Raw genomic sequence first — 18,911 nt, forward strand, 5'->3', positions numbered from 1 at the left:
ATGTTAGTCAAATAGCGGTCGCACGAAAAAGGCCGCAGTGGCAGCTCTCAGGTTCATCTCTGTTTATAGTACCTCTAGTGGCTGTAGTAGGTATCTGTGGACGCAGTGTGTGAATTCTGCATAATGTGAAAAAGCAGTCGAGCAGTTCAACTTGCCTCGTTCAGATGACGCTATTTGCGTTCGACAATACGGCGGCGAGTGTTTTATACGGATTTTTTCTCTTCTTTTTACATAATTATAAGGTTCCCGATCGGTAGTTGTGTGTTGTCTGCGCATAATTATGGCTTCTGTGATGTTCAATACGTCTGGCACCAGTAAGTGCGACGTTATTAGAATTTTTCAGCCACGTGTAACTTTTTCGCGACAGACTGACAACAGACAGCTGTCTCGAAACAACAGCTGTACTGTTTAGAATTTCACCGACTGCTCCGTTTTTGAAGAAGAAGCGGTCATTCACCGTAACGATAACACGAGACTTCGTGAGAGAGTCATTGATGAGACAATTAACGATTTGTAAAATATCTCGTGCATTAATATTATATAACGTAGTTAAAGGATGCACTCAATGCATTAAAAAGTATTTACAATTGTATATATTTTTATCACTAATTTGGTGTTGAATCGTATTTGTGGATTTCTTTAATAAATATTTATTGACTGAAATTAATGTTGGTATTTAATTTATACTTTTCATGCTTTTGTCTTTTGTTTTTCGAATAATGTTAATTTTATTACGTGATAGGCAATGTACAAGTATGAATGCCCTTTGCCCCCGTGAGACATAAATATCTCTTAAGTGTTCAAAGGTCCACTTTCTGCACTTTTTGTCTCGGATCTTTTTTTACTCTAAAGTACAAAAGTGTTATTTTATTTTTAAGTTTGCAAAACACTATCAGTCGAGAATATTAATTTTTATTTCTTTTAGTAGAAATGTGGTATATTTTATTTGAAATAAAAACAGAAGAAAAAATGTTAGGTTGTTTTGCAAAATAACGAATTTTTGCAAAAGCGCGAAACTAGGCGGAGTTAAAAATTCGTAATTGATATATATTGATAGTAATTAATAAATTTCGAAATTTGGAAATATATATATTAAAAATTTTTAAATTAATTCCTTAATTTTTCGTCTGAGTATATTTTTATGTAAATATGATGCATTAACATAATAAAATGTTTTAATTTGAATGCTGAAATTTGCACATTTTAATTTGACTTTGGTTATATTTTGGCAGTACAGAGACTGCAAAAGGTTTTCCAAAGGGCTTACTCAGACACCAAATTTCCTCAGATCACCACTCACTATACGGTAAAACCCAGAGAGACAGATCCAAGATGGAAAGGTATTTTTCTCTTAACTTTATTTATTAATTGAAAGAATATGGATACTGTATACAAAAAAATATTTATTCTTTGTTTAGATGTGAAGATGGAGAGATACGTGGACGAAACCGACATTTTAATTGTTGGTGGTGGTCCAGCAGGATTATCAGCAGCTATTCAGGCTCGTAGATTAGCTGAAAAACATGGTAAGGAACTCAGAGTTACTCTCGTTGAAAAGGCATCTGCAATTGGTGGACATATTCTCAGTGGAGCTTGCTTGGACCCAATTGCTTTGAACGAGCTATTTCCAAATTGGAAAGAATTAGGTGCACCGTTAAATACTCCTGTTACGGAAGATAAGTTTGCATTTCTTATGGAAAAGAAACGGATACCAATTCCTATCTTTAAGGGGATGCCAATGTATAATCATGGGAATTACATAGTAAGGTGAGCAAAATTAAATTCTAGTCAGAAATTATTTCTTAAAAAGATGTCAAAAATAAAAGCCAAAAATCTCAAAATTTTTATTGATTTTATGAATTTCTCATTATAATTTTAATTAATTTTTGAGTTTGAAGTAAATTTCTTAAATTAATCTTTTAAAACAATACTAGAATTTAATTAGATGTTGATCTATCATACAAGATTTTATTGAAATGAAGTTTTTTTGAGGAAATATTTCTGATTAGGACATTGTCATAAATTTGTGAATGATAACCAATATATTTGTATCTATTGGGAAAATGTGTATTTTTGTATAGATTAGGCCATGTCGTGACATGGCTAGGCGAACAAGCAGAAGCTGCTGGAGTTGAAATATATGCTGGTTACGCGGCGGCAGAAATTTTATATCATGAGGATGGATCTGTTAAAGGAATCGCCACAAATGATGTTGGTATTGCGAAAGACGGTTCACCCAAAGATACGTTCGAACGGGGTATGGAGCTTCATGCGAAATGTACCATATTTGCAGAAGGCTGCCACGGCCATCTGACAAAACAGCTTTCAAAGAAATTGAATCTCAGGAAAGATTGTGAACCACAGACATATGGTCTTGGATTAAAAGAGGTAATTATCAAACCGAAACAAATTAAGAATGATTATAAATATAAATATAAAATGTATTATATATTCTAAAAATATTTTGTTAAAGATTTGGGAAATAGAACCAAGTAAGCATCGACCTGGAACAGTAGAGCATACAGTTGGCTGGCCACTTAATAGAAATACATATGGTGGATCATTTCTTTATCATTTGAATGAAGAAACTCCTTTGGTTGCAGTAGGCTTTGTCATAGGATTGGATTATACTAATCCTTACTTATCTCCATTTAAAGAATTTCAGAGATTTAAACAGCATCCCAGTATTAGACCAACATTTGAAGGAGGGAAAAGGTTAGTCTTTTATAATAGATTTTAATTATGCATATTGTTTTGTATTTTTTAGTTAAGTTTATTTGTAATTTTAGGATAGCTTATGGTGCTAGAGCATTGGTGGAAGGTGGATTTCAATCTATTCCAAAACTTCAGTTTCCTGGCGGTTGTCTCATTGGATGTACTGCAGGTTTCTTAAATGTTCCTAAAATTAAAGGAACTCATAATGCAATGAAAAGTGGCATGTTGGCTGCAGAAAGTGTTATTGAAGCGATTATAGATGCAGAAAGTAATACCTCATCGACGAAAGGCTTAGAACCGAAAACATATACAGATAAAATCAAGAACAGTTGGATCTATAAGGAATTGAAAGCCGTAAGAAATATGAGGCCTAGCTTCCATTCTTCTCTTGGACTTTACGGCGGTTTGATGTATTCTGGTTTCTCCATGTTAGTAGGTGGAAAGGAGCCATGGACCTTGTCCCACGGAGGTAAGAAGAAGATTTGTATGGAAATACTTTTAAAGAAGTTTCTTCAAAAATATTGTAAACGTTAATTTCAAATATGATATTTTAAACCTTTTTTGTCTATCGTATGTTTACAGGTCCTGATTATAAGAAATTGAAATCTGCAGCTAAAGTGACGCCAATAGAATACCCCAAACCAGATAATGAGATATCCTTCGATCTTTTGTCGTCGGTAGCTCTAACTGGTACCAATCATGAAGGTGATCAACCAGCTCACTTAACTTTAATGGACGATACCATTCCAGTAAAAAGAAATTTAGCTGAATTTGCTGGTCCAGAAGGTCGATTTTGCCCTGCTGGTAAGTCAATTTATAGATATATATTTTTATGGTTATATATTTATTTTTAAAATTAAAAATTAAACTATTACTCTATTAACTTATACATATAATTTCTTCCGGTTATTTATATCTATTTGGCTGCACAATGAATTTGAAAAATATAACAATGTCGTTTATTTAATGTTTTTCTTTCAATGTTGGATAATACTTATTTAGTTTGCAGTACAGTGATCTTATTCTGTTAGCGCAGATGAAGAAATTCATCATATCATAAATGAATAAGTAGTATATTTATACTTACTGTATTGCAGAATCTATCTCGCATAAATATATGCGAGTCTCATTTCAAAATATATTTGTGTCTCATTTCATTTTCAATTCATGGAGATCTATTGCTCTATGAGATGATTGGTCGAGCCACATTTAATTTTTTTTAATTGCATAAATGTGGTATGAAAGTTGGCGCTGAAATTTTTTAACTTTTTACTTACAACCTTTTAAATTGTATTTGTATGTTTACTTTCTCAATTTCATTTAGTGCAATTTTTTTAAAGACTAAAGAACATATATGTTTGCCCAACGAGAGCAATAGAGAGTAAAATATTAAAGATAATTTTAAAGCATTTTTTGTATTTTTTTCCGAATACATTATTGGATTATTATATATTTATTAATAAAAGTTAAAAAGTTAAGTAACTCAAATCTATCACTAAAATTTATTAGAACATAAATCAAATCTTATCTGTTACACAAATTTATTAATTTTTAATAATAATAATAATAATAATAATAATAATAATAATAATAATAATAATAATAATAATAATAATAGTCTATATTCCCTTCACCTTTACATTGCCAAGAAAAGGGCTTAATTTACAATTTTTCTAGCATACTCATTCTATTAAATTTTTGATATTTTAGTTCCATACGGGTTTTAGTAATTATTTAAACATGTGCTTACTGTGAAAAATTTATCTGTAAAATTATTCAGCATTTGAAGAATATTATTATGAAGAGTGATTAGTTTCGCAATAAATTTTTGCAGTCACTAGCATCCAGCTCCTTCTACTTCCGCCCTTAAGTTACGCCCTCTTCCCTTTTCCCCTCCCTTTTTCCAGTCTTGTTGGGGGTTTATCGACCGTTATGTCCTTGAACCTGAGCTACCCGGACAACCCCCGCATGGCTAGACAACCCCGGACCAAGCTCAATCCCCAAAATCGAACAGCGCTCTGTAGCTCCGGCCAACAACCTCACTCTATCTCATGTATTCTCTTTTTTTCTCTGTTCGAGAATTTCCCTATATTGTATTAATTTTGAAACAAAGAAAACTGAAAGTATTCTGAATGATAATTAAATCTGTTATTAACAATTCTTCAAAATTTGTTTTATTATAGCATAAATATAATTTAACGTGTAAACTCTACTTAAAATAATTTTTTATACAAAAGTAAGCTAAACTCATAAGTATTCGTGCGCATGAGTACTTCCGACTAAACGAAATTTATTAAAAATTGAATCGAAGGATTTAACTATTAACTTTTTAACTAGTTATTATATTTAACTCTGGAAGCAATTAAAAATAAAAGTTTCGTGATTATATATGTATATATATATATATATATATATAAAGTAATGTTAAAGGATGTGATTGTAAAAAGATTAATTTACAGATTTGTCGATAAACTCAGGAATCACTTTTTTGAATTATAATTTGTCGTAATTTTTCAACCATTAAAAATCCTGGAATTTGATTTATAGAACTTTATTAAAAAATTTAGGCGAAAGAAGAATAAAATTTCATTACCTCATTAAATTAAAAATTTTCTTTGACTAATTTAAATTTATATTATTTAAAATCATTGTCACAACAGTATAAAGGCCATTTTTCTAAATTTAAATTTTATGGCTGAGAGTTTGTGTATGGACATTTTGTATACCTTATCATGTCATATAAACATCTTTGAACTAGACAAATTTATATATCTGCCCTTTCATTGTTTCTTGATCATCTCCTGATTTTTACGATGTTTTTTTTTCATTCTCCGGGATGCGTCTTCCTGTTTTCTTTCACTCGCTCCCGGCGAGGCATTGGTGAGGAATTCGTCTGGGAGCTTTCCTACAGGATAGCTGTGCTGTCTGGAAGATGGTGGGGACCAGGTTATCGACTGTCTGGCCGAGGGCATGGTGTGACCTTCGCGGCGTAAATCTTATACTCCGCAGAATGCTGAGGATATATGCGTCTGCTGAATAAATTGTGTTGAATAAATCATCTTACGCATTGCGACATTATTAGCATTTTCGTAAAACAGTCAAACGATGGGTTTCTAAGAATAATAATTAATTATTTACGTTGTTATAATTAGAAATAATTTTTCTGTGATTTAGTTAGGGAGATGCTTGATGATTTTAGTATATATCTCCAACTCTTCATTGTAATTGTTGGAAGAAGGAGGAGAGAAGATATGTGAGGGCAGTTTGTTTTGCAAGTCCAAAACACGTATGTGCAATCTGGTTTTAGGTGTCTACGAATTCGTGCCGTTGGAAAGCGGAGATGGCGAAAGATTGCAGATCAACGCGCAGAATTGTATTCATTGTAAGACTTGCGACATCAAGGATCCGAGCCAGAACATTAATTGGGTCGTGCCGGAAGGTGGGGGCGGGCCAGCTTACAATGGCATGTAAAATATATCAATTTATCGATTTGTAATTGATCGATTGCGTAAATATGCTCATTTTACTGTTCAATATTGGTTTCATATACTTTTTGACGAAATTTATGGATATATTGCAGCATCGTAATCAAGTTTTGATTGTATGCTGTTATAACGTATAATTATTGAAATTGAAAGATGAATGATGTAATTATTTCTCATTCAAATGAATTAATATAATTATGGATTAATTTTGATTTGATAGAAATCGAACAATCTTTTCATCAATGTTCGCGTTTATTTGCTCCAATAATACAGCAATAATTCGTTATTTTTGATTTATCTGCCAGAAAATGGGAATTCTAATAATTCAATATACAGAACAACTAAAGAACTAGTAATATTTTCATTCCTCTTGTCAGTAGATAAAATCGTATTATATCAGAATCGCATTTAAAAATAATATTACAACATTTTAATCAAAATTTTATTCAAAACATGTAAACTGGCAAATTTTGTTCTTTAAGTTATATCACTGTTGTAGACATGTAGAAAACGAGTGATATATCAATTTCGTGACGGCGTTCGGGGAGCGCGCTATCGACGCTATTGTGACATTTTCTTTGTTTTATGCCAGAATGAATGATACTAACGTAATGACTGAAGAGCGCTGACAGCATGTTGCCCAAACGCGCTTTACATATCATATACATATATCATATATAATTCTTTAATTATTGAAATAATTTATCCTTTGTTGGGATGATGTTTATTGAAATGTATGTATTATTGAACAAATTAAAAGAAATACGTAATTATTAATTTGATAAAAATATCGAAAATTTTTTGTGTTTTCTCTCCTTTGTGAGAGACTTTTAAATAAAACGTTTCTCTCGGAGAAACGCTTTTAGATTGTTTGCGTAATAATGTTGTTACTATATTTTGATAGAAAAAATTGTATAAATAATCAATTTGTAGATTATATATTTTTATACAGATAGGCGATTTAAAAAATATATATATACAATGAAATTTATTGTCATGGAATGTAATTTTTACCTTTATTATTGTCCTCTTCTACAATAATAATTTAAATTTAATAATTTAAATTTAGTAATAATTTAAATCTTTTCTTCACATTCAAGATTTTTTTGGCTAATAGAGACGATACAAATTTTTTACATTTTTATGAAAATTATATCTTGATTTATGATTAAAATAGAAAAATTGGTAACAGTCTTTGTATAACAAGAATATGAAATTTTATTCGATATGATTTTTATAAATGTGAAAGAATATCTTTTAATGTCTCTATTTTTATTAATTATCTATTTTTTATCAATTAATTAATTATCCAAATTTCTTTTAAAACTTGTCTTGAGCTCTATAATTTATTTATTAATATCATGATTATTCTATTAATTTCATTGAAGTTATAAAACATTAAATGGTGAATTATTATGTGCTGAGAAATATAAACTCTAAGAACTATGTTAGATTAAAAATATAAGATGTCTGCAAAAGTGCATAGAAAGAAAAAAAATTTAGAAACATATTTCTTTCGAAATATTTATTTTCAGTACAGATGCGTGGTCTTTTTTATTCTAGATTTATGGATATAGTAACACATTTTCATCTAGTTGATATCGACGACTCGATATTGTTTTTCTACTGAAATTCGCGTCCCAGAGCGCGCGTAAATTTTTACGGCTCGCATTATTTCGTATTTCCTCGCAACATCTTCCTATCTGCCGGCATCATGATTTCCTATGAGACTATAACGGATGATGACTGAACATCTGTAGTTTGCCATAACTTAACTGCAAGGATGATTTATAGGAATGATTATTATGCACTTTGAAACAAATAGTGAGTATAAGTTGATATACTTATCTGCGATTTTTCCTCTCAGGTGGTTATCATTTCGAGTAAATTTAATAATATCGAGATGCTGAGCTGTCAGTCGTTTGCAAAATGTGCGGTAGAGAAATATCGTTATAATTTCTCGTCGGAGATGGAAATCGAATCAATTTTTATCGAGAAAACATTCACGTTAACAATTTTTGCATTTTACTCTGTAGTTTCCTTTTATTTTCACTGAAAGGTTGAAGAAACTGAGAGACGGAGAGACGACGTCTATCATTGCGCTCTTCGGAAGGGATTGTTTCGCGCGATACGGTTTCCCTCAAAACGGCTGCGGTGCATACATTTGCATGAGATACGAGCGAATCTTACGTCTGCGCTCGTCCGGAAGTGTGGCACATCCACCGCCGCTGATACGGGGAAAATTTATTACGTGACGTAACTTTAGGTGCGGAAGCAAACGGCTGCCGCTACATGCGCTCTGGAAAATTGTCACTTTACATCATTGTGAGATCGGAGGTGTTGGAATTTTCATAGCGGTAAATGCAAACCTGTTAATTTATTATTTATTTACTTACTGTTTTAAATCGAAGTCGAAGGAATACTCTCTAAAAACTTGTTTTTTCAGCAATTATCTTGACAAAAGAAGAAGGAAGAAAAAATACATATGAATATTTGAACAGGGCACAAAGTTCACATTTTATTTAATCTCTCTTGAATAAATTCAAAAAATTGTTTTAAAATATTTATATGATAAAGTGAAATAATCAGACGATTGATGCGAATTGTCGCTTGTACGAGTCTTCCATGTATAGCAGACGAGATGCGACAAATTAAACTTTATTATGGCTCGCTATTATATTTCATTATCTCTGCAGACAATTGTATTTTAATTTTCCACGTGATTGCCCGAGAGAGTTTACGGAGCAATTTGGCAGATTACCGTGCATTTTTAAAGTAAACGTTTCATGATTTTTTCGACGGGATCGCAAGCGATGCACAAAGAAATATATGCGAATACTCTACATCTTACCTACGATAGTCCCTTTCTCCGGTGATCGTCATTATACATTTACGTGCGGTTCGTATAATAGCTTTCGGACGGTATAGCCGTTCTACGTAAGCAGCACTTTATCCGCTGTCTCTACGAGATTAGTCAGCCGTCGTGGAAAGTTTTTATGGTGTAGCGTGGCGTTTAGCTAGCCGTGAGAGGTTCTATCCGACATCAGTGTCCGGAGTACGCAGGCACGTGACCCGCTGGTTGCGCTTAATCAGGGAGGGTCTATCTTCTTTCTCGGAAGAAACGTGATAGAACTGCGAATTTACGTCGGTTGGTCGGAGGGGCAGCCGGTAGCTGTAACGATTATCGGAATCGGTCAATTAATCGAGAAGCACGGATAAAGAGGGAGAGATGATACCTACGAGCACCATTGGCGGTCCGATGGAATTCACTTTGCGGCTGATTGGCGTTTGGCCGGATTCCTCGTGCAGATTCTTGATGCGTGTAATTTGGACGACGGTGATGTCCATCTCGCAGCTCTTACAGTATTGGTACCTCTTCACTCACATCGGTTCCGATACTCTGCTGGACATCATGCACTCGATGAGCCTGTGCTTGTCGAACAGCCTGTTATTTTTCAAGTTGAGCCTTTTTTGGCTAAATGGACGGTAAGACTTATCAGCGATGCTGAAGCGATGATAAAGTAGAGATGGATATATCTATAAATATTTTTATTTAAAATCTTTTTTTGTAAATTTAAAAAGGAAAAGTCGGGATTGTATATGTCAGCTTACTTGTATGTAGTAATTAATTTAAATAATTAAAGAATAGCCCTATTATTATTACTTTTAATTTGTATATTAATACATATATGTATAATAATATATATTGTAATTTGCGTGTATATATCGTATTATTCAGTACCATTTGTGTCATTCTTGCGATGATGGCCGAAGACTGGAATAAGTGTGAATCCACTCGTACAAAATTCCAACCGATGATAAACAAAGCGATTTTGTCTCACCGTATTTCGAAAGGCAGCATCATTGCATATTCGGCCGCGGTACTTTTATTTGGAGCATGTGACATGATCATTAAAAAGAAAGCCGGCTCTGAGCAACTTGTCGAAGAGAAGGAGTTTATTATCAAAATGCAATTGCCGCCCAAGTGCAGTGCGTCGCCGTTTTACGAAATTATTATGATCATGCAATTTCTTATGCAATACACGTTGGCACTCGTAGCGGGAATGCTAAATGCTCTCATTGCAACGTTAGTAAGTTGGTTCCGTACCAAAGAGCGTTGCGTTTCTCCTTGAAAAGCGCAATTTTAGTACTTGTAAAAGTCCCCCTTCCATTTTTAAAATTAACCTCGAGAGTTGTACTGAATTATGCTAGGTTTGTGTTATACAATGATTAAGGATACTTTACTTTTTTTGCGCGATTTTTAGTGCTTGCATTCTCCATCTGTAATTCGGGCTTGTAATTCTTCGATGTAGATAATATTGTATATTTCAGTTGTGCTAGCGTTCGTCATCAATTTGCCATCAAGATGTTCGACATCTGCTCACTGTTAACTGCTACTCATCTATTTTGTTGATAAAGGTTGATAAAGGTTTATGAAAGTATGACAGAAATGTCAAAGAGTATCCAGCAAACACCAACTAATAGTTATAATATATAATTGTTAGGGCTTGCTGGATATTTGGTTGGTGTTACCCATTTGGAGGTTTTTGATTGACACAATTTGTTATCATATTTGTAATTGCAGAAAATGTTGTATATGCCTAGATAGCAATGTTTCTATATTATGTGAGTTTGTTTAGATACTCTTTGTATTTGGCATATTACGCTAAAAAATTTTATAATTGCTTGTCACTAATTATGTCAATGGGATAAGGCATTACTATTTTAATGAGATTTTACGTCATTACAAAAAATATTATAGTTTTATATTAGAGGAATCTGAATGCTAGACATTTGAGTTAATTCCATGCCCTATTTGCCTACATGCCACAGATTGTTGTAAATTTTAGGATAATTCTAGATCATCACTTTTAGATACTCCACATTGCCGGTCAGATCGACATAATATGTGACGAATTACTGGAGATTCCTATAGCTGAGGGCAGATATGACTCGCGTATGGTTGCATTGAAGTCTATCGTGAATAAACATCAAAGGATTATTGCTTTCGCAAACAATATCGAGGATCTGTTCTGTTACATGGCGCTGATGCAATTTTTCTCTAACACGTTTGTTATTTGTTTTCTCGCATTCATAATTGTAACTGTGAGTAATCTGATTTATTCAATCCAAATAGAATTTTGTGATTTGTTTGAAGGATCCCGTTTCTGAATTGTAGTCACTTGGTTCTGTTGACTTGGATATCATAATGATGAAGATCATACCTTACTATGTCGTCATAAACTTAGAAGCATTTATACTTTGCTTCAGTGGTGAATATCTCAATTCCAAGGTAAGATTAAAGAAAAAAAAAGATCGAATTTTGGGGACTGCATTGGCATAACTGATAATAAATGTACAATGTTCAATTTATACAGTTGTTGAGCAACGCGTCGGTAATTGGGATGTTAGATGCATTGGTTATAACACTGGTAAATTTATACAAACGTACAAACGTAACATCCTAATCTTATCTTACTTTTAAAATTGTTTGAAAGTTGATGTTGGACATTTTAATTTGTAAATTTTTGTCCGTGAAAAGTTTAGATATTGAGAATTTATATTGACTGTGCTGAGCATTATTGTTAAAATTTGTTAGTTTAAACTTTAAATATAAAATCTCATCTTAAAAATTATCTTCTATTCATCTGAATGTAGTATCTTGGATTTTTAGATATTTCACATAAGCGGGCAGATAGATATTGTATGCCAAGGTTTACTCGAACTCTTTTCAAAAGATTGCGAATCTAAATCCTACAAGGATGCAAAGAGCGCAATTATCCGCAGGCATCAAAATGTCATTGTCTTTTCAAACAATATCGAGAGACTCTTTTCTTACATTGCACTAATGCAGTTTCTTACAAACACGCTCGTCATATGTTGCTTAGCATTTATGATCATGATAGTAAGTGCTTTTATAAGTATTTTATTTTAACATCTAACGTCAAATAAGTATATATGTATATATAAAATAGATATATACGTATTTTATTTAGTATATAACTGGTTATTAAATTTAGTATGTATGTGATAAAGCCTTTTTTCAATGTTTCAGACGCTCGATGATAACAATGGCTATATTATGTTATTAAAATCCTTGTTTTTTTACATCGCTATCACTTTGGAAGCGTTCATATTTTGCTTTGCTGGAGAATATCTTAGCAATAAGGTTTAAATTAAAACTTTATAAATATTATAATTACATATATATAAAGATTACATTTTATTTTGCAGATAATTGTTTTATTATATTGCTAATGTTAATTATAATCTTGAGGAAACATTCTTTACGATGTACAGTTTAAATATTTTATCTTTGTAAATTTATTGTATTGTTAGTTTTCTTTTTTATTTTTACAGAGCAAATCAGTTGCAAATGCAGCTTACGAGGCTTTTTGGTACGACGCAAAACCTTGCGAAAGTCGAATTTTATTAATTTTAATATTGAGATCACAGAAACGATTGACTTTAACGATTGGGAAATTTAACGATCTGTCATTGGAAGTTTTTGGGAGTGTAAGATATTTAAAATGATGTCTTTTAGACATGAAATATTTCTTCTAATAAAATGATTCTACGTTTCAGATTTTGAAAGCTTCTGCTTCTTATGTATCGGTGCTACTTGCGATGTCTTGATCAACAACAAAATACCAACTGCGAAGTCTGCATAAACATATTTGCATATCATATATGTATATTATATTATTTTAAGTCATTATGAGTAACGTATGAATATTTTATTTTCTCATATTTTGCACACTTATCGCTTTTTATATATTTTGTTTATCTCTTCGTAAATTTTAAGAACAAGTCATAAAGATGTAAACGCTAAATATTCTCGTGATTCAAAAATATATAAAGAAGCATTTACCTTATCATGTTTTCCATTTGCGCCGTACAAAGTTCTATTAAAATGCTGTCGTCAACGAAATTCTCTGGTTTCTTTGATGTAGATATCCATATTAATGTATACATCGTGTATCACCTTGTATGTAGTAAAGTATTATTGGCGATTGGAGAGAGAAAATGTGACTCCCAATCTGAGATCACTTTAAATCATCCACATTCGAACAAAAATTATACACAAAGTTAATTTAGGTTTTGTCTGTAACATTTTCTTATACATTTTGACCGATCATTTGCGAAAATTTAGTACCATGTCCGGAACTTATGTGCGTTATTATGTTTAGAAACTTCTCTTGACGATGGTTACTCCGGTGATCTTTTGCTTACTTGCACCGGTATTATAACTTTTCCTATTTCCTTGCATTTTTAAAGTAAATCACCCTCAATAATGACAAGAGGCGGTTTTGCCGTGCTGGAAACTATACCAAATAACAGTCTCGTCGATTCTTCGCTAGTTGAGGCCTACAATCATCGTTCGATCGTTATAACTTTTTTCTGCATTTCTAAGCACGCGATGATATGCGTCTAGCATCTTCCGATTGGTTGGTGGCCGTGAAAGTGGGATCCAATCTTCATGGTAATATCTTGAAGCTTATCCTTCAGTGAATACGGATAGGTATTGTACGGAAATTTTATTAGAAACTTATGTTCGTTTCATTTAGTTCCGTCAACGAAGTAAGCAAAAAAGTGGAATTTTAGACGTGATGATACCGATCAGCACTGTCAGTCGACCGGTTGAAATTGGCCTCCGTCTTACTGGGATATGGCCGAATTCCCCAATTTTCTTTAGATTGCTTTGGACGTTAGTGATGGGAACAGGACTGATCTTCCAGTATCATTACCTCTTAACACACTTCAGTACCAAGGATCTGCCCAACTTGATAGACGGTTTAAGCACTACCTTGCCGTACAGCCTCCTGTTCTTCAAACTGATTGTTTTGTGGGTTAAGAATCGGTACGTGCTTTCCTCCTACAACATTATAATAATTTTAGGAAACATCATATTTTCATGTCAAATTAATTATTGAAAATTAAGAATAATAATGACATATGTTAAATAGTGAAATACGTTGACTGCCAAGTAAAATTGTCCCAGAGTGTTTTGCAATGTCTAATTTTGAATTGCTCTATAGCATAAAAAGTATTTTATGTTATAAAGATTGGCCTTTGACAGTCCGAAACTTCTGTTTTTGTTAAAAAAGAGAGAGAAAATTAACTCGGCAGTCAACTTCGTGTTTTCTTCCACTGGCAAAAACATTTTCCGTGACATGTTGTGAATATACATCGGGTGTTGCGACGCGTTGTGAAGTATTGCATTGTAGAATATTCAACAATATCCTGACGGCGATGTCCAACGACTGGCACGAATATTCCGGCATGTACACCATGATCGACAAGGCGGTTCTCGCGCATCGTTGCTCGAAATTAACTATCGGTGTTTACTCGACGGCAGTGATGCTTTACAGTACCGCGTCCATCAACTTTCGTAAGCAGTCCAACAACAATTGCCGAGAGTTATTAATAAAGATGGAATTGCCCTTCGAATTCTGCGAATCGCCAATCTACGAGATTGTGGCGGGCGTTCAATTCGTACACCTAATGGCGGTCGCGTCCGCCATAGGTATGCTCGATGCATTAATGGTTACGTTGGTGAGTTGCGAACGTTACATTGAGTATAATTCTCTTGGAATATTATTTTTATAATTTTATAATAAATGGATAATTTGTATTAAAAGGAGAGAAACTAATTAAATTAAATTAAATAATAATAAGATGTCATTTCTTTCATCTTTGCTGTAAAATAAAAGTGCGTAATGAGGTAAAAAAAGTTTGTGTGTGTGTGTGTGTGTGTGTGTGTGTGTGTGTGCATGTACATATGTATTATATAATTAAATGTAACTATAAAATATATATAAAGTTTCTTATGTTTTCTCTTATATAATTTTATTCATATATATATATAATAAATAAGAAAAAAAGTTAGAAAAAAAATATATTACCAAAAATTCAATGAATTAATGTTTTATTCTTTCAAAAGATAACAAAAATATCAAATAAAGCATTAACAAAATTTTTAACTGATCAAAAATTTGCAAAGATAATTGACACAATATTATATTCATTTTTAAAAAAATACGATTTATTCACAGCACAAGAAGAATGTAAGAAAAGCACTGAAGAAAAAGTAAATTGACAGTAAAGCAGAAGCTAAACCGAATATACGACACAAAACGCAGGCGCGTGCAATAATACACATGTTATGCGTGAAACGTTCTGAGACGGAATTTTCAATCCCGAGGAGTGATCGAAGCAGGCTTCAAGCTTATCCCCTCTTTTACATGAGTCCATTAAGCTCGCGTCTCTGTGATTCGTCCATGCTTTCGATCTACGATCTATGCGCATGCGAAACGTAACGTCAGCACCTTTACGTTGAGTTCCGCGCTTTGGTAGAGTGATCCTGCTTCCGCTGCCGTTCTTTAACGTGAAATGAACAAAACGTTGCGGTCATGTTTAGTCTCATTTTTCATTTGAAAAGTTGTAACAGTCTTCTCTTAAAAAAATTATTTATTTAAAAAAACTGTTATAAATGGCGAAAATACAATTATAAATTGCTCATTTTTACTTTCTAAATAACAATCAGTGAAAAATTGTTGAAATCAGTAAAAATACAATAATTTCAGTGGTATACTTATAACTTGTCAATCAGTGAAATAAATATACTAATCTTTCAGTGATTATACATTAATTCTGAAGTAAAAATCACTAACAGTCAGTGAACACTCACTAATTATCACAGTTATAAGTATACTACTGCCAATCAGTGAAAATATACTGATCGTAATTTAGAGAGTACTAATAAAGAAAAAATCTATTTTGTTTGTTTTTACATATATGTGAATATTTGAAGACCTTTTTTAGACACAGACTTACTTTCAGTGACTCTATAAAACGCAATTAAAGCACGTTACTTAATTTTAAGTTTAAAATTTTAATTTTAATTTTAATTTTAATATTTTGTACTTATCTATCTTTTACAGTTCAAGCATGTACTGTTATACCACTAAGTAACTAACTAAGTAATTAACAATACTGCAGATGCTGCATATCGGTGGGCAAATAGACATCATGCGACAGGAAGCGGATGAGATTTGTCCCAAGGATAATAAATATGATTTGCCTGTTGCCATTGTGAAATCTTTAATCAGTAAGCATCATAAAATTATTGCTTTCTCAGAAAGCATCGAAAGTCTTTTTTCTCACATTGCGTTCATGCAATTTTTTTCGAATACAATCATTATATGTTGCATTGGATTTCTCATAGTAACCGTGAGTATTTGAGATTTACAAACATTTGAAATTGTGTATTATATGTATTGTGTATTTTAGTATTACTTGAAATTTTTCTAATGTATTAATAATTGTGCTTTATAAAAGATATGTGTAAAACATGTGTATTTATAAATGTGATGTTATATATTATATTATATTATATTATATATTATACATTTGATAGACACATCAGAGATGTAGACTTTCTTGTATATATATATTTGTGAAAACAAAAGAATGACACTAGCCTGGAGAAAACTTTGTCAGATTTTTTATACAAATCAGAATATTTTTTAGAAGTGGCGAGAAAGTCTAGAATCTTTAGAATTCATTATATACGTAAATTCTACAGTATTCTAAAATTTCTAAAAGCTCTTATTTTATAATTAAAAAAAACCTCTTAAAATCTCTTTTAAAAGGTTTTTTTCATAAAAGGATTTTTGAAAATTTTTTGTAATTTTTATAAATAATAAAATATGCGTAATATTTTCTAAAAATATTTACGACATATTATAAAAATTTTGTTTATTGGGGTATAAATATTTAATTTATTTAATTCATTTCTAAACTATTTATATATCTCGAGTGTGTTATTCTTATTCTTGTTTTGAGTACTTCCTGGTATTTTATAAAATGGCAGTGATCTCAGAGTCATATATATTTGTTCAAACCGCACAATAGACATGAATCATCATTATATGCAAGCAGAAAGCAAGTAAAAGATTTCTATATAAATTGGTATATCTTCAAACTCTTTGAAAAGTCATCTTTTCAGCTGTTGAAAAGCAATAAATTCGACCGGATATCCTCGATCATCTTTATCTCACACACAGCCTCTCGCGTGTTGCACGATGGTGGGAGATGCTTGCGTGTCTGAGATCGCTGCCTTATAGCGACCATCGAACATTTTTTGTGATCGTTTCCTTGACTTGCAGTCGTTGGGTACAGATGAAGGCGTCAGGATGTTAGTGAAGACAATGTTTTTTTACATCGCTATTACTTTGGAGGCATTTATCTTTTGTTTCGCTGGTGAATATTTAAGTAATAAAGTGAGTATCCAAAATCATTTGTTAATTTTTTTTTACGTTTAAGGCTGTTAAAAAGATTACTAAATTGATTTAAAAAAAGAATAAATCGGTACGGAGAAATTGTTCATGTAAAAATGAAGTACTGTGTACATACATACGTGCAGAGGACGATGCCTTTCTACATGCATCTGTCTTTTATTCACATTTTAGAGCAAAACAATCGGCGATGCTGTATATGAATCTGTTTGGTATAATCTCAAACCTCAGGATTGCCGCATTCTGTTATTTGTGATAATGAGATCACAAAGACGGCTAACAATCACTGCGGGGAAATTTATAGATTTATCATTGGAAGGATTCACAAATGTAAGAGTTCAATAATGGAGTTGTAATTTTTTATGGCTACACATAAATTCATAACAGATATCTATATCGCAATATATTAGATGTCCATATAATTGTGTTATTTTTATTAAGAGAAAAGTGCTAAGAATTATTTTATACTGCATAGGATAATAGTTTAAGGATACAGTTACATCGACTGTGACAGTACATCACATGAAAACACAATTTTACTTATTACTTATTTCATTCTGTGATTGTGATTGTAAAAATAATAAGTAAATATAATTTATATCATTATATCATTCATATTTCCATAATTATACTGTTTTGTTTTATCGATCCATCAGCATAATAAACTGATTTATTGTATATTATTTAATTTTTCAGAGTTTAAAAGCCTCTGCGTCGTACGTGTCTGTTTTATACGCAATGTATTGATGGTCAAAGAAGTTCAAACTGTGTGTACACACTGTGAGAAAGTTTACATATTTTTTACTTTCTACAAAATAATTGTCACAATTTAATTATATATATCGTGGATACAAAAAATAGAAATTGTTTTTATTTTATTTTATATTTTATCTAATTTTTTCATATTTTTTCAAGAAGCCATTATTTTCGTTCTCGCGAAGTAGAACTGTTTCTTCTAGCGAAATATTTTACGATAGATTAAGGTAATTATCGTATACAGCGATCTTGCAGTAATCAATCACTTGAATTGTTGTAATTTTAATCTTCTCTATTCAGCGAAAATTATCTCTTGTTCTTAGTTGCAATTGATCAGTAATTACTTCTATGGCTGTATTTAGTCGACCATTGCGTGATCAATTTATCGCTCTAGAGTCATTTTAAAATTATTTACAACCTATTAGCATTGTAGCCTGTGGCTTTATAACGTTATTACTGTAAATAAGTACCCCCAAATAATATTTTGCAATATAGATGTTAAATTGTTTGCTAAATTTTAATAAGTAATAGTAGAATATATATGAATATAACTTTAATGCAATTCTTGTAACAAATAAGTAATCGTCTATTAAAGCTGGAAAGAAACGACTTGTCTTGAAGCGGGAAAAATTTATTTCGGAGTTCGATGTTGCAG

At 31.9% G+C, this 18,911-nt stretch overlaps 3 protein-coding genes and 1 long non-coding RNA gene across 4 annotated transcripts in view; 3 read left to right on the top strand and 1 right to left on the bottom strand.

The window, feature by feature from the left end:
- The first annotated feature begins 115 nt into the window (after positions 1-115).
- Positions 116-7,187, top strand: LOC105831950 (electron transfer flavoprotein-ubiquinone oxidoreductase, mitochondrial). The gene is made up of 8 exons (XM_012672468.3): positions 116-314; positions 1,233-1,340; positions 1,419-1,767; positions 2,082-2,388; positions 2,474-2,715; positions 2,790-3,184; positions 3,298-3,519; positions 6,023-7,187. The coding sequence occupies exons 1-8, from the start codon at positions 281-283 to the stop codon at positions 6,184-6,186; spliced, it is 1,821 nt and encodes a 606-aa protein (XP_012527922.1). The 5' UTR covers positions 116-280; the 3' UTR covers positions 6,187-7,187.
- A 523-nt stretch (positions 7,188-7,710) lies between these two features.
- LOC118645087 lies at positions 7,711-13,168 on the bottom strand. The gene is made up of 2 exons (XR_004962836.1): positions 13,072-13,168; positions 7,711-10,602 (listed from the first exon to the last, which is right to left on the bottom strand). It is a non-coding gene; the product is annotated as an uncharacterized LOC118645087 (long non-coding RNA).
- Positions 10,594-13,131, top strand: LOC105831975 (odorant receptor 22c). Its single transcript, XM_028189222.2, has 6 exons — positions 10,594-11,269; positions 11,359-11,493; positions 11,875-12,105; positions 12,256-12,369; positions 12,561-12,716; positions 12,786-13,131. The coding sequence occupies exons 2-6, from the start codon at positions 11,410-11,412 to the stop codon at positions 12,834-12,836; spliced, it is 636 nt and encodes a 211-aa protein (XP_028045023.1). The 5' UTR covers positions 10,594-11,269; positions 11,359-11,409; the 3' UTR covers positions 12,837-13,131.
- A 426-nt stretch (positions 13,169-13,594) lies between the features above and the next one.
- Positions 13,595-18,911, top strand: part of LOC105831969 — a 28,300-nt gene continuing 22,983 nt past the window's right edge. The window contains exons 1-6 of the mRNA XM_036285478.1: positions 13,595-13,683; positions 13,769-14,061; positions 14,429-14,756; positions 16,203-16,433; positions 17,372-17,485; positions 17,675-17,830. Of these exons, the coding sequence (XP_036141371.1) occupies positions 13,681-13,683; positions 13,769-14,061; positions 14,429-14,756; positions 16,203-16,433; positions 17,372-17,485; positions 17,675-17,830 (1,125 nt within the window). The 5' untranslated portion in view covers positions 13,595-13,680. The remainder of the gene's footprint in view (positions 13,684-13,768; positions 14,062-14,428; positions 14,757-16,202; positions 16,434-17,371; positions 17,486-17,674; positions 17,831-18,911) is intronic.

Source organism: Monomorium pharaonis, chromosome 4, assembly GCF_013373865.1.
Source record: "Monomorium pharaonis isolate MP-MQ-018 chromosome 4, ASM1337386v2, whole genome shotgun sequence".
Lineage (NCBI taxonomy): Eukaryota > Metazoa > Arthropoda > Insecta > Hymenoptera > Formicidae > Monomorium > Monomorium pharaonis.

Bases quoted from the DNA above. Each gene is read 5' to 3' on its own strand.
- LOC105831950 (XM_012672468.3), top strand. From the start codon at position 281: ATGGCTTCTGTGATGTTCAATACGTCTGGCACCA. The intron at 2,389-2,473 runs GTAATTATCAAA...ATTTTGTTAAAG, and splicing joins ATGGTCTTGGATTAAAAGAG to ATTTGGGAAATAGAACCAAG. The intron at 2,716-2,789 runs GTTAGTCTTTTA...TTGTAATTTTAG, and splicing joins ACATTTGAAGGAGGGAAAAG to GATAGCTTATGGTGCTAGAG.
- LOC105831975 (XM_028189222.2), top strand. From the start codon at position 11,410: ATGATGAAGATCATACCTTACTATGTCGTCATAAACTTAGAAGCATTT. The intron at 12,106-12,255 runs GTAAGTGCTTTT...TCAATGTTTCAG, and splicing joins TAGCATTTATGATCATGATA to ACGCTCGATGATAACAATGG. The intron at 12,717-12,785 runs GTAAGATATTTA...TCTACGTTTCAG, and splicing joins CATTGGAAGTTTTTGGGAGT to ATTTTGAAAGCTTCTGCTTC.